This window comes from Lissotriton helveticus, chromosome 10 (genome assembly GCF_964261635.1).
Source record: "Lissotriton helveticus chromosome 10, aLisHel1.1, whole genome shotgun sequence".
NCBI lineage: Eukaryota > Metazoa > Chordata > Amphibia > Caudata > Salamandridae > Lissotriton > Lissotriton helveticus.
The window spans coordinates 447,935,152-447,947,939 of NC_136071.1; the positions used below are offsets into that span (position 1 = coordinate 447,935,152).

Sequence of the window (12,788 nt, forward strand, 5' to 3'; positions counted from 1 at the left end):
CTTTCGCCCCTTTTATTTAATCTTTACATGCACCCTCTTTTAGCCTACTTTCGTCACACCTCAGTAACTATCTTTAACTACGCAGATGACTTACAGCTAATCTTCCCTATTGACACCTCCTCTGCTTCCCGTACCAACTTTCAGTCCACTATGTCTACCATCTCCGAGTGGATGCACTTCAGCCAGCTGAAGCTCAATCCTAGTAAGACAGAGCTTGTTGTGACAGGAGGGTCCTCCAACCCCTGGGATTCCAGCTTCTGGCCCCAATCTCTTGGCCCCCCACCCTGTCCTGTCGATACTGTGAGGAGCCTCGGCGTGATTATTTCCAGCGATTTGTCTATGAGACCTCAAATCAATGCTGTCACTTCTGCTTGCTTTTACCATCTACGCAGAATTGGCAAAATCCGCAGGTTCCTCACCACAGAGGCTCTTGTACTTGTGATCATGGCCCTTGTCATCTCTCGTATCGACTATGCCAATTCTCTCTATGCCGGGATTCCTGCTTACCATCTCCATCGGCTCCAGCTGGTGCAAAATCAGGCGGCTAGACTGGTGTTTCAACAGCCAAAACACCAACATGCCTCGCCCCTGTTGAGGAGACTACATTGGCTCCCGGTAGCCTCTCGATGGATTTTCAAACTGGGATGCACAGTCTTTAAGTCACTAACGGGTCTTGTTCCTGCTTTTACTTCACGCTGTCTCAAGCGTTACATCCCGTCTAGGAACCTGCGTTCTTCTGATCACAACCTCCTAATCATTCCCAGGTTCATACGTAAAAACTTGGCGGCTCCTGTTTTTCGTTTCTTGCCCCCTCTACCTGGAATTCCCTTCCCGCCACTATCCGACTCTGTCCTGATTACATATGCTTCCGTAAACTTCTAAAAACTCATCTTTTCCAGCTAGCTCACAATTGAACCCTCAGTCCCTCTGCTATGCTTGTCTCTGAGCGCCATGGAACTAATTGGTGTCCGTGCGCGGTACAAAACTTTTTAACATAACATAACAGAGAGCCACACTCACACAGAGAGCCACACACACACACAGAGCCACACACACACACACACACACACACACAGAGAGCCACACACACACACACACACAGAGAGCCACACACACACACACACACACACAGAGCCACACACACACACAGAGAGCCACACACACACACACACACAGAGAGCCACACACACACACACACAGAGAGCCACACACACACAGAGCCACACACACACACACAGAGCCACACACACACACAGAGCCACACACACACAGAGCCACACACACACAGAGCCACACACACACACACAGAGAGCCACACACACACACAGAGAGCCACACACACACAGAGAGCCACACACACACACACAGAGAGCCACACTCACACAGAGAGCCACACTCACACAGAGAGCCACACTCACACAGAGAGCCACACTCACACAGAGAGCCACACTCACACAGAGAGCCACACTCACACAGAGAGCCACACTCACACAGAGAGCCACACTCACACAGAGAGCCACACTCACACAGAGAGCCACACTCACACAGAGAGCCACACTCACACAGAGAGCCACACTCACACAGAGAGCCACACTCACACAGAGAGCCACACTCACACAGAGAGCCACACTCACACAGAGAGCCACACTCACACAGAGAGCCACACTCACACAGAGTCACACTCACACAGAGTCACACACACACACACAGAGCCACACACACAGAAAGCCACACACACACACAGCGAGCCACACACACACACAGAGCCACACACACAGAGAGCCACACACACACAGCGTCACACACACACACAGCCACACACACACACACACACACAGAACACCCCCCCACACACACAGAGAGCCCCCCACACACACACACACAGAGAGCCCCCCCCACACACACAGAGAGCCCCCCCACACACACACAGAGCCCCCCCACCCCCCCCACACACACACACACACACAGCGCCCCACAAGAAGAGGCGTTAGGGAAGCAAAGATGAAGCATGCAGAAAGCAGACAAGAAGGAAAGCGAGGACGCTGAAGCAGTCCTGGTGAGAAGGGAGGGGGGAGGGTAGGGCAGTGGGGAAAGTGAGACGGGGAGGTTGTGTTTAATTCCTATGCGCCGGATGAATAAACGCCATCAGCAGATGCTCAGTGATACGCACAGAGCCCCATCCCCACAGGGGAGAAGGCGGGAAACCTGCGGTACTCGCCCATCAGCAGTGGCAGAGGGAGGGACAGGTCAGAAAAGGCAGACAAAGACGAGAACTGTAAAGACACTGGTCTGGAACGGCCCAAAATAGTGCCCTAGTCTGAACCTTCACAATCCGAGCAAGCCCAGCTTTGGCGATGCGCTGTGGTACTCGTTGGTCGCTCTGAACCTCTTTCATCCAAGGCTCCTTCTCTGTTCAGACTCAGTGAGGACTGGCCAGGTAAGGAGCCTTGTCTAAAATGGCCGCCTTTAATAGCAAGGCTATAAGACAGCACGGTGTTGCACGCTATTCCCAGTACTCCCTCACTCAAAGAATGGGATCGTGCTGTGTGACACCTCCCCGAAATGAGGATTACACGATAACCACTCCCTCTCCCAAGACGTGTGAGGTTGTTCTCTTTCCTCCCGACTCGTCAAGTCTTGCTCTTTAACCGAGTAGAAGCGCGAGCACCTGTCTGTTTAAGAGGATGCAGGAGCTCGCGCCCCGCGCTTCCTCTCCTGTGCCTGTGGGAGAAACACAGGAGAGAAGGGATGAGAGAAAAACATTGGGCTGAGGGGGAAAGTAGGAAGGGTCGGGGGAGGCGGGGGGCCACGAAGGACACTGAAGTAGATAAAATGAATGAGGAGAGGAGTTGAGTGAGGGAATAGAGTCCGGGTGGAGTGAAGGGGAGAGAGACGCGCAAGAAGAAAATAAGGCATCTGTCGTAATTTTCTCTTTGCCAGCCGACTTAATGCTGCGGTAAAAGGTTCCTTATCTTCTTTATGGGGCGAAACAGATGGAAGATAAGGAACTGTAAGCCCCGTCCTTTTCGGATTGAGGGGCGTGTTTTTCTTTAGAGAAAGAAACTAAAAAAACACGCCCCTCAATCTGAAAAGGACGGGGCTTACAGCGAGACAATGATGTCACAGAGACCTCTTCTCCAATGGCTGGCCGCCGTTTATGGATGCCAGCCAGTGGAGAAGAGGGGCGGGGTTTACCCTCGCTACTCTGAGACATGAAGTCTTGAAGCGAGACTGCTCATGCGCGCAGCCTACGCTAGTCTCGACCTAAAAAGCAGGGGTCCAGGGCGCGACCCTGCTGAAGGCCAGCCATGGTCAATGTCTTCCTTGAAAGGATGGTGCAATCTCCTAGTTTCAAACGCAGCCTGGTTTCAGAATACAGAATTTCAATCGCTCGTAACAGGCTCTACGGACCAACCCAGATGCTTAACTTTTTCCAGAGGTGCTTTCTTGAGATTCTGTTGAATGCCGCCCTAAAAATCAATGAAACAGGCATGGAGACACAAGTGCACCTTGGCTGAATTTGCCAGCAACATGGAGATGGCCATCAGATGTGAGACATAGCCCTTGTTCAGACAGAATCCAATCTGATTCAGGGGGTAATTATTTGTTTGTTTGCCCAGATACCAGGGTCTGACAGCAGCAGGTCTACAAAGCTTTTAGCTTCAGCATCAAGCAATGCAATCAGACAAATCTTTAGGCTTGGTTGTATCCTCACTCTAGATCGGCTGTATTATCGAACCCCTCCAGGACTCTGTAATTGTATGTGTGTAAAATGTGGGTAAATAGCACAATGAGCCTATCAGCCCCAAACTTTGGATTCTTTTTAAATAATGTTTGGGTTAGACCATTTGGGCCTGGCGCACACTCATCGTGTGATTTCATATTTATTTTCTAGATATCTACTCGAAAAACGTAATGAGTCATTGTCCAGCTCTCTGCCTTCCATCTGGTGTCCATGCTGCCTTTAGGCATAGTTAAATTGAGAAGGAATATATCGTAGTCAGTTTTGTTTTTAAAGATTTCATACGTCAGTGTACCCATATGTGTCTGTTCTATTTTGGTGGTCACTGCTGACTCAACCACCAGAAAGCACTATACAAACAGTGATGCAAGACTGTACATATACAGGAGCAGATTAGAAGCAGATCATTCCCTAACCTTCCGGAATCCCAACCAGTCCAAATCCTGAAAATGCCCACACACAAGAATCATCATCCAAATAGCTCACAATCAATACATATTAAGGATCTTTCTTTTGCAAATCAATCTAAAGTTTTCACCTCATACAAATGTAGAAAACAAGTACCTCAAGGGTGTTATTTGGGAGATCACAATGCAAGTGAAAATGAATTCATAAAGATTGTTCCTTTTGAACCCTAGCCATACTTAAAATGATGAGACATTAATTTACATTAAGTAAAATTTGCTTTTAAGTCCTATGCAATGGAATTTTCAAATGCAACTTTAACTCACACACAAAGTCAGGAGTTTAAATGTATGAAAAAAACGAAACTTTAAAGTATTTGGGTCCACACTGTGGTAAAGGGCTTAGCGCTCACTTTGAAAATGTGCCCTATGGATCACTCTATCCTTTTAACCATTAACAACCGTGTATTTTTTACAGTTCTATTGTATGCAAACCCGCTAACATCTACGTATTTCAACATTATTGTGCTAACCTTGCATATGGGGTTTGATGATGTTCTATGGGTGATACGTTCTATTTATTACGCCTCTCTATGGTGTTTATGTTCTGCTCAATGAGCTGTGGGTCCATTACATGGTTGTTGGTTTTGAAAAGATTTAGCATTGGAAATGCTCTGCGGTTCGACTAACACTTCACACACAGCAACATGTTATTTGAAATGGGGATGGAGCTGTGTGCTGTACGTCCTTCCCTGGGTAAATACCTCTGACTTCAAAACCTCGAAAGTCTAAACAACATTTTTTCACATGATCTCAATTGTTTTAAATTAAACATTCCTCCTCATTTAAAATATATTACTTATAATGAAGGACTAAAAGAAAATGTACTACTCCACCTTCTTACTTATTTTGTGACCCATCGAAAGGGGGGGGGATCAGCAGTGCTCGATTTTTAAAAGATTAAGGGCCTGATTCAGATCTTGGCAGATCGGATATCCATCACCATTGTGACAGAGTAAACTGTCTGCCAAAATATAAATCCCATTTTATATATCCTATTGGATTTATATTTCGGCGGAAGGGATATCCGTCACTGGTGTGACAGAGTAACCTGCCCACCAAGATCTGAACCAGGCTCTAAGATTTGGAATGCAAAGCTTTGCTCAGAACCCTGCGGCTAGTGCTATCGACGGTCAGGTGCGCCAAATACCAAGGCTGCAATTTCTTGAATCCACCTCATGCCTCCTTCACCCACCACTGGAAACTACATGCCCCTTTATCTCACTCTTGCATGCTCTCTTTCTTTCACCTCACCCTTGCTTTCTTTATTTGTCACTATTTTTCAATCTTTATCTTCCTATGTTCCCCTTTTTGTGCTTTTCCCTCTTACTCTGGGTCAAAGTATAATGAGGAAAAATAAGTATTGGTCACCCCAAAAAATCAATGCCTGTGGGCCCCACTTGCAAGCACCAACTCAAATTAAACATTGGGGATCAGTTCCCATAGAGTACAACATTTATTGTGGAACATGCAGACATAGAAATTACTCCAGACCAAAAATGTTGACTAGGTTTGTTCATTAGACTGTAACGATAAGTGCACTGTCACAGAATCGTATAACACAATGCAAACATTAACATTATTCTACTATTTGATGTAAAGACCATGCCAAGACAGAGGTTAATGATTGAATAATTATTTACCAATATTGAAAGTCTAGTTTTTCAGTCCTTACCTTCAACTTTGGGATGTGCAGGTCCAATTAGAAACAGTCCGTCTAGAGAAGTCTTCCCTTGAATATCCATGGAGAAGTAGACTTGTTTAGTTTTTCCATCGAGAAGTACCAACACCAAGCCTTCTAAATGGGCTGATGGTGGTCCCTGGAGCTCCACAAATTCAAATTCCCCATGGGAGGACACGGTGCTAACCTCATTGATAACAATGGCCAACGAGGAGTTCCACGTAGGAGAAGAGCCGCAGTGGTTCTCCTTGCCTGGGGATGGAGCAGAAACTTGGAAAGTCCACTGGGAATCAGGGCCAAGGCATCGTTCAATGGACTCATCCGTAATCCTGAACAGAGGATCCTCCAAGAAAGCCTCCCTACCTGGAGTCAAAACACTGATTAAAACATCTGCCTTATCAGTGTCTTTGGATTTGTGCACCAAGGCATCAATTAACCCGTCGCTGATAACCCGCATGTTCTCTCTGTATACACCCATGCCTTGATACAAAGCGATTGCATCCGGCCCATTTTGGATGGTGTTGGGAGCTAAAACCACAGATGGACTCGGAGTCACAGTTGAGGACCCTACAAGGAAGAATCCCCTTTCATCTGTAAAAAAACCATTGAGATTTAACACTTTATAGGCTGTATTGAACTTTCCATTATAAAAGACAACAAAGTAGCCATCTAAGGGGACTTTCCGGCCACTTGTATGATACAGCTCCACAAATTCAGAGGTGTCCAGACCTGGGTTGTCTGCATTGACTTCGTTGATAAGCAGCTGGTGCTCGGTCTTTTGGTCTCTGGAATTCTTAATCAGATTCTGAGAAGCTACATGCGTCAGCAAAGTCCACAGGAAACAAACAGCAGATGCTACTTTGAGGCACTCCATGGCAAAATCCTTTGGGTCTCCGTGGGAATCTTAGCAGAGACACATTCTTGATTTCTTTCACTGGGTAATGTACTGCCACAGAGGTTGATTGAAGATAGCAACAATGATGTTGGACAGACTTATTTTAGTGAAGTACGCAACATTACGATCCACAGGCAAACATGAATGAAAGTCACAAGACCAAGTAGTCAATGTACTTCCCACGGTGGTGGTGAACATTCAGTGAGAAGAGGAAGAGCTCTTTTTACATTGGTCTGAGGCGATGAGAAGGAAAGTGATAAAGCGATGACTCACAATAACTGTCTCGTAGTTATGGCACTTCAACTCACTTCCTCCTGTGAAATATAAAATAAAAAAAAGATGAACTAACACCTGAGAATTTCTTATGTCATATTGTACTCAAAGTGGGCCATGCTGTCTGATAATGTACGAGGTGGTAACTTTAACACACAAAACAACATTGAGGCAGACTTTATCCAAAATCATCAGTTTCGTCTAGACCAAAAAAAAATACAAAAACCAATAATTCAGTTCTCTGTATAAATTAAATGATTCTATTCACACATTAGACTCCGTTTCAAATTTGCTTTACCACATGATCAATCAACAAAATGTGTATTTAGGAATACTTCGAAAAGTTAGCACATGCCCAACACATTTGAGTTCAAGATAAAAACGTACTTACCTTTATAATGGCTCTTCTATTTGGGTATGCTGAATAAAACCTTCTAGGCACTGAGGAGTGACCATTAGGAGGTAGCGTCTGTCAACTTTGAACCCATAACACAAAATCAAATTTGAAAATTTGGGTCAAAATCCCTATTCAAATACACTACCTGACATATAATGACGAAGGAATTTCAAGAACAAAAATCTATTAAAAATGGCCTTTTATAAGTCACAAAATCGAGGTTGCTCCTACTAGACGGACAGTTGGGTTGTAGGAGACATGGCAGTTGTCAGTTTTGGAACCCTCTTAAATACTTTATAAAAAGAAAAGTAAGGCCAGAGACTTTAGGAAGGATAAGGACTGAGGCACAGCACTTGATCATAAAAATGACACCAATGCTGGAGAAATCTATTGAAGGTAAATAAATGCACTTTTTCTTTTCAAACAAAGAATGGTATATAGCCACATATTATTTACTAGATTACTAAGATAAGCAGAGGCCTTGTCCTGGGAGGATAGATGTGTGAATATCAGCATTTACGTGAAGACAATTTGAGGCAATAGTGGCCAATCTGTCTTCGTAGCATATTTATGAAAAACACTTGAAGATTGTGTGTTGTGATCTTCTTCAACCCGACATACACATTTCAGCAGAACAAAGTTTACAGACAATCACTGCAGTGGTTACTTTACATCGTCTGGAAGTAACACCAGTGGGCTCCTGTGGCTTAGGGCCCAAGTTCACTAAAAAACAAGACAATATTTTGGTCCTTGGTGTCAAGCTCAGCAGCAATGGCACTCGTAGAATCATACAGGCACAACCTGTGCAATCATTAAGGACGTCCTTTCTCCACCACTCTTCAAACGCACCTCCTGGTATAGTACTAGTTGGGAGATGAAGTCCCCTTGGTTATTGAGGGTATTTGGGGGCCCAACTATCACTCATGTTACCTTCATCAAGTCCCACATAGTCAGTTTGCTAGGGGATCTTTGGAGGCCACACACCCTTTCTGCACCACTCTGTAAACGCATCTCCTGGCACACTACTGGTTGGGGCATAACGTTCTCTTGGATACTAAAGGACCTTGGGGACCAAGAAGCTCTCCTGGTACTTTGTCAGTCCTAAAAAGCAGGATTCCTGAGAGCTGGTCAGAGTCCCGATCCCTTTCTACACAATTGCTACTTCACTGAAAAAAACAAAGGTTACAGGGTTGCTATAGTTAGGATATGTAAATAAAAAAACCTTCACAAAAAAAACCAAAGGTTACAGGGATATTATAGTTAGGCTCAGATTTCACACACACAAACCAGAGAATTTCAGCAGTTATAGTTAGCTGAGCTAATTATAACTTGCACCCCTGCAATGCACTGCTAATGACCTCACATATTACATCACTCATGACATGGTTAGTGGCATCACTGATGACATCATCCGGTGACTATGAGTGGGTCTAAAACAATTTATAAGTATTAAATATATACATACACACTAAGGTGTTTTAATGAATCAGTGGGTGTATTAGTCCCTGTATGGATGATTTAGTGGGTGTGTGACAGACTGTATAAGTGAGTGATTATACATGTCTCAGTGAATAAATGGGTCAGTGACTACATTTGTGTCTGTATCGGTCTGTCAGTTGGTGTGTAAGTGGCTGCATAGGATAGTGAGTAGGTACATGAGTGGCTCTATTGGTTATTGATTGGTTGCCTGAGTACCTGTATGGGTGTATGAGTGTCTGTTTGGGTGGGTGAGGGGTAGTGTGACTCCCTGCATGGATGAGTGAGTGGGTGAATCAGTAGCTGTATGGGTTCGTAAGTATGTATGGGTGAGTGAGTGTGCATATGGCTGTGTCGTGAGTTAATGGATGTGTCAGTGGTACATGGTTGAGTAACTGCACATGTGAAAGGCAGTATAGGTTAGGGTTGGAGTATATAAGTGACTGTATCTGTGAGTAAGTGATTGTGAGATAATTTGTATGGGTGAGTGTGTGCTTGTGTCAGTGACTGTATAGGTGGGTAAGTATGTGTTACTATCTGTATGAATGAGTGAATTGATGTGTGTACAACTGTACATGTGAGTAAGTGGCTTTGTGATTGACTATGAGTGAGTAGGTGTGTGAGTAGCTCTATTGGTGTCAGTGTGTGTGAGTGGCTGTGTGAGTAGATATATCAGTGGTTTAATTAGTGAGTGAGTTGATGTACGAGTGGCTGTTTGGATGACTCAGTGGATGTGTGTAGCCTATAAAGCAGTGAGTGAGTATGTAAGTACTGGTATGGGTTTGTCAATCTTTTCGAGAATGGTAGTGTGAAAATTGAAGTGGGTGTATGAAAGGTTACATGGTGGTGTGAGTGGGTGCATCAGAGATTCTGTGGATGATGTCATTTGAGATGTCATCAGTGATGTCACTGATCATGTCTTGAGTTATGTAATGCCATAAGCAGTGCATTGCGGAGACCCAAGTTATAGTTAGCTCAGCTTATTAGAACTGCTAAATTTCTCTGGTTTTGTGTGTGTAAAATCTGAGCCGAACTATAAAGTCCCTGTCACTTTTAGTGAATATATATATTTTATTGATCAGGGGTGTGGAATTTCCATTGCCCATTACATATTGTCAAAAAGTTTTCATGTTTGTTTTGTCCACTGGACAAGTTACCTAAGCCCCTTCTTTGGATACAGGTTTAAAGAACCACAGTATGGATATGTGAAAAATGATTCTCAGTCACTAAGGCATGATATGACTCCATCTGTGCAAGTTGTTCAAATCTCTATATATAATTAGTTAAAATGAAGTCTTTACTATTAGAATGTGCACTGTATGGAAATGCTGTGAGCTCAGCTCGCATTAATGATTGTGGTTTCAGTATAAAAATGTGTACACGTTGGCACAATTTACAACTTGAGGCTAGTTACTATGCCGCCTGACTGCATGCAAATACATCCAGAAGCATGAAACGGAAAATTGCTGTTTTTATAAAAACATGCAAAATAAAGAAACGTTTTGTTCAGCTACTGTGTAACTTTAAATCCCATTACTCTGAGGAATCATTTAGTAAAAGGTGTGTGATGTAAGCGATACTTAAAAAATTATTAATGAGGAATTGATGTAAAAGCGTTAAGGGTAATATGAAAAACAAATTAGGGGCCTGGTCCTTAAAGAAAGTCACAAAAGTGCACCTGCAGGTTTATGCCTTTGCAATGACTTAGATTTACGGATTTCAGGCTTTAACAAGAGTTTTCAGTCTCAGTCTGGAAGCCCAAGCAAACTTTTGCAAATCCAATTTCTGCATCAGCAAACACGATTATATCTGCTTGTGCAAAAATCTACTGATGAGTGCTAGTTCAGTTTCCCTACACTCCCTTGCCACTCATACCACAGAAAACGTTTTACTCCTTCCCTTGTCAACGGTATATGTACAAAAAGGAGTGGGTAACATTTAACCCCTTGCACTCGGTGCGAATTTTCGCGCTGTGCGGCCATTTTGAAGAGTGGGCGGGATCATGACGGTCCCCAGCCGTCATCAGCACACGCCCACCGTGATGCATGGAAGGGGTTAAGTGTGTATGTAGGAGACCCCAAGAGTATTCCAACCATAGAACTATCACTTCCTGCCTAATTTCAAACCCTGATGCAGATTTCAGAAAAGGAGCAAAATCACAGTCTAGCTAGAATACATGGATGGATATTATATGAGCACTTGCACAATCAGAGTATTATATCAGAGCTTTGATGTGAGAACACTGCCATCATTTGTTACCTCACTGCTCTAAAAAAGACACGTTGATGGTTTTAAAGACAAGTAGATTTTTGAAGCATCCCATCCCTTGGACAAGTAGAAATTGTATAAAATTCCACAACCTAATCAAAACAGTGAGAGGTGGTAAGCTTAAGGCGTGATTTGTGGTTTCCGGTTTTAATTATATACAAAAAAATCATATAGAGTAGATGGAAAATACCATTATGAAGCAGAAACTATCAATACACATTCACTTTGGTTTGTATGTAGTAATTACAATTTAACAAACAATGGCAGACAGGACAGGCAGATTACCTACCTGGTTTGCCATGGACAATGCTGCGCTTTAGCACCAGTCATTTCATTCTATTCAGGGCTGGTAGCGGATGCACTGGGGTTTCACGGTGGCTGCAATTTCTGTGTGTGAATTGACCTATCATGCTGACTGTGTTTAGGTTCTGGTGGTTACTTTTTTTTATTTTTAAAAAGTTATGCCATATGATGTTAGTGTTACTTTTACTGACCGCCAAAGAGGCTGCAGAAAACCCTCTTGCCATATAGAACCCTCATACAGCCTCGCCAGATAAGAAACTACAGCTCCTTTTCACTCAATCGATCCCCCCAAAAACTCATCAATTTGCCATTAGCCTGCCAAACCACAGAACCTCACACCAACAGGTCAGCAGTGCAAACACATAACGCAACAGAATTCCTTCTTCTGCACTATCGCCAATCGTCAGATGAAAACAGACTTAAACTGGGCTCAACAACGGAGGTGAAACTTCAAAAACAGAACTACAGTAGGAGGAAGGAGTCGCAACAAGGCTCGTTCACTTGGTCAGCAGGTAGCAGCACACGGGTTTAACCCTCTGAATCAGTTTCATGTTCCTCATCTGTCTGGTTTTGTTAAACCAAAAATGAGAAGACAAGTAAAAGCATGCTTGAGAATACAGGCCAAAGCATAAAAGTGCTCACAGTTAGCTATTTACGCCTTCCGCCTGCTACACAGAATTCTATCCCATACCTTTACACTCAGGCTCTTGATAGTCGGAAACCATAGCGATGATGTAGCTGAGATCTCAGTCAACTCTGGTAAAAATTGCCTTGGTTATGAAAAAAAACCTTAGACTTTTTACTAAAGTAAGCAATGAATACTACGGATTTGGACAGCTGATCTTTCACTAATAAACAAGAGCATAAAGTCGAGGCATATAATACCACGTCTAATGTAGACCCTGCAGTTTAGGGTGATAGTGTAACTGCTATAAAATCTGAAAATAATTCGGTTTTCATTTTTCACATAATATTGGATATTGGATTGTGAAAACACTGCGTGGTCTAATTACGATTATCTTGAAATGGAGGTTGGATGGTACGTAGCACTCTTTGTAAAAACAGAAGCTGAGGCTCTTACCGGGTGTGTAAAGTCCTAATACGCGCAGGTACTTGTAAAACGAGGGCTAATATGAAGGATGAATGCCACATAGATATCCGTATTTATCAGGCAGTTTCGCAGTAAATATCTCTAGGTAATACCTGCAAAATTAAGAAGTCCAATACATGTGGTAAAATGAGTTACTGCACATACTGGAATTTCTCATCCTACTTAGGTCTAAATAAAG

At 43.5% G+C, this 12,788-nt stretch overlaps 1 protein-coding gene across 2 annotated transcripts in view; it reads right to left on the reverse strand.

The window, feature by feature from the left end:
- The window catches only part of LOC144784272 (uncharacterized), a 491,196-nt gene that overhangs the window by 429,260 nt on the left and 49,148 nt on the right, over positions 1–12,788 (reverse strand). The window contains exons 2-3 of one of the 2 annotated variants that reach the window (XM_078662941.1): positions 12,581–12,702; positions 5,882–7,096 (exon numbers count right to left, since the gene is read on the reverse strand). In XM_078662941.1, the coding sequence (XP_078519067.1) occupies positions 5,882–6,761 (880 nt within the window). In that variant the 5' untranslated portion in view covers positions 6,762–7,096; positions 12,581–12,702. The remainder of the gene's footprint in view (positions 1–5,881; positions 7,097–12,580; positions 12,703–12,788) is intronic. The other variant, XM_078662942.1, reaches the window with a different exon arrangement.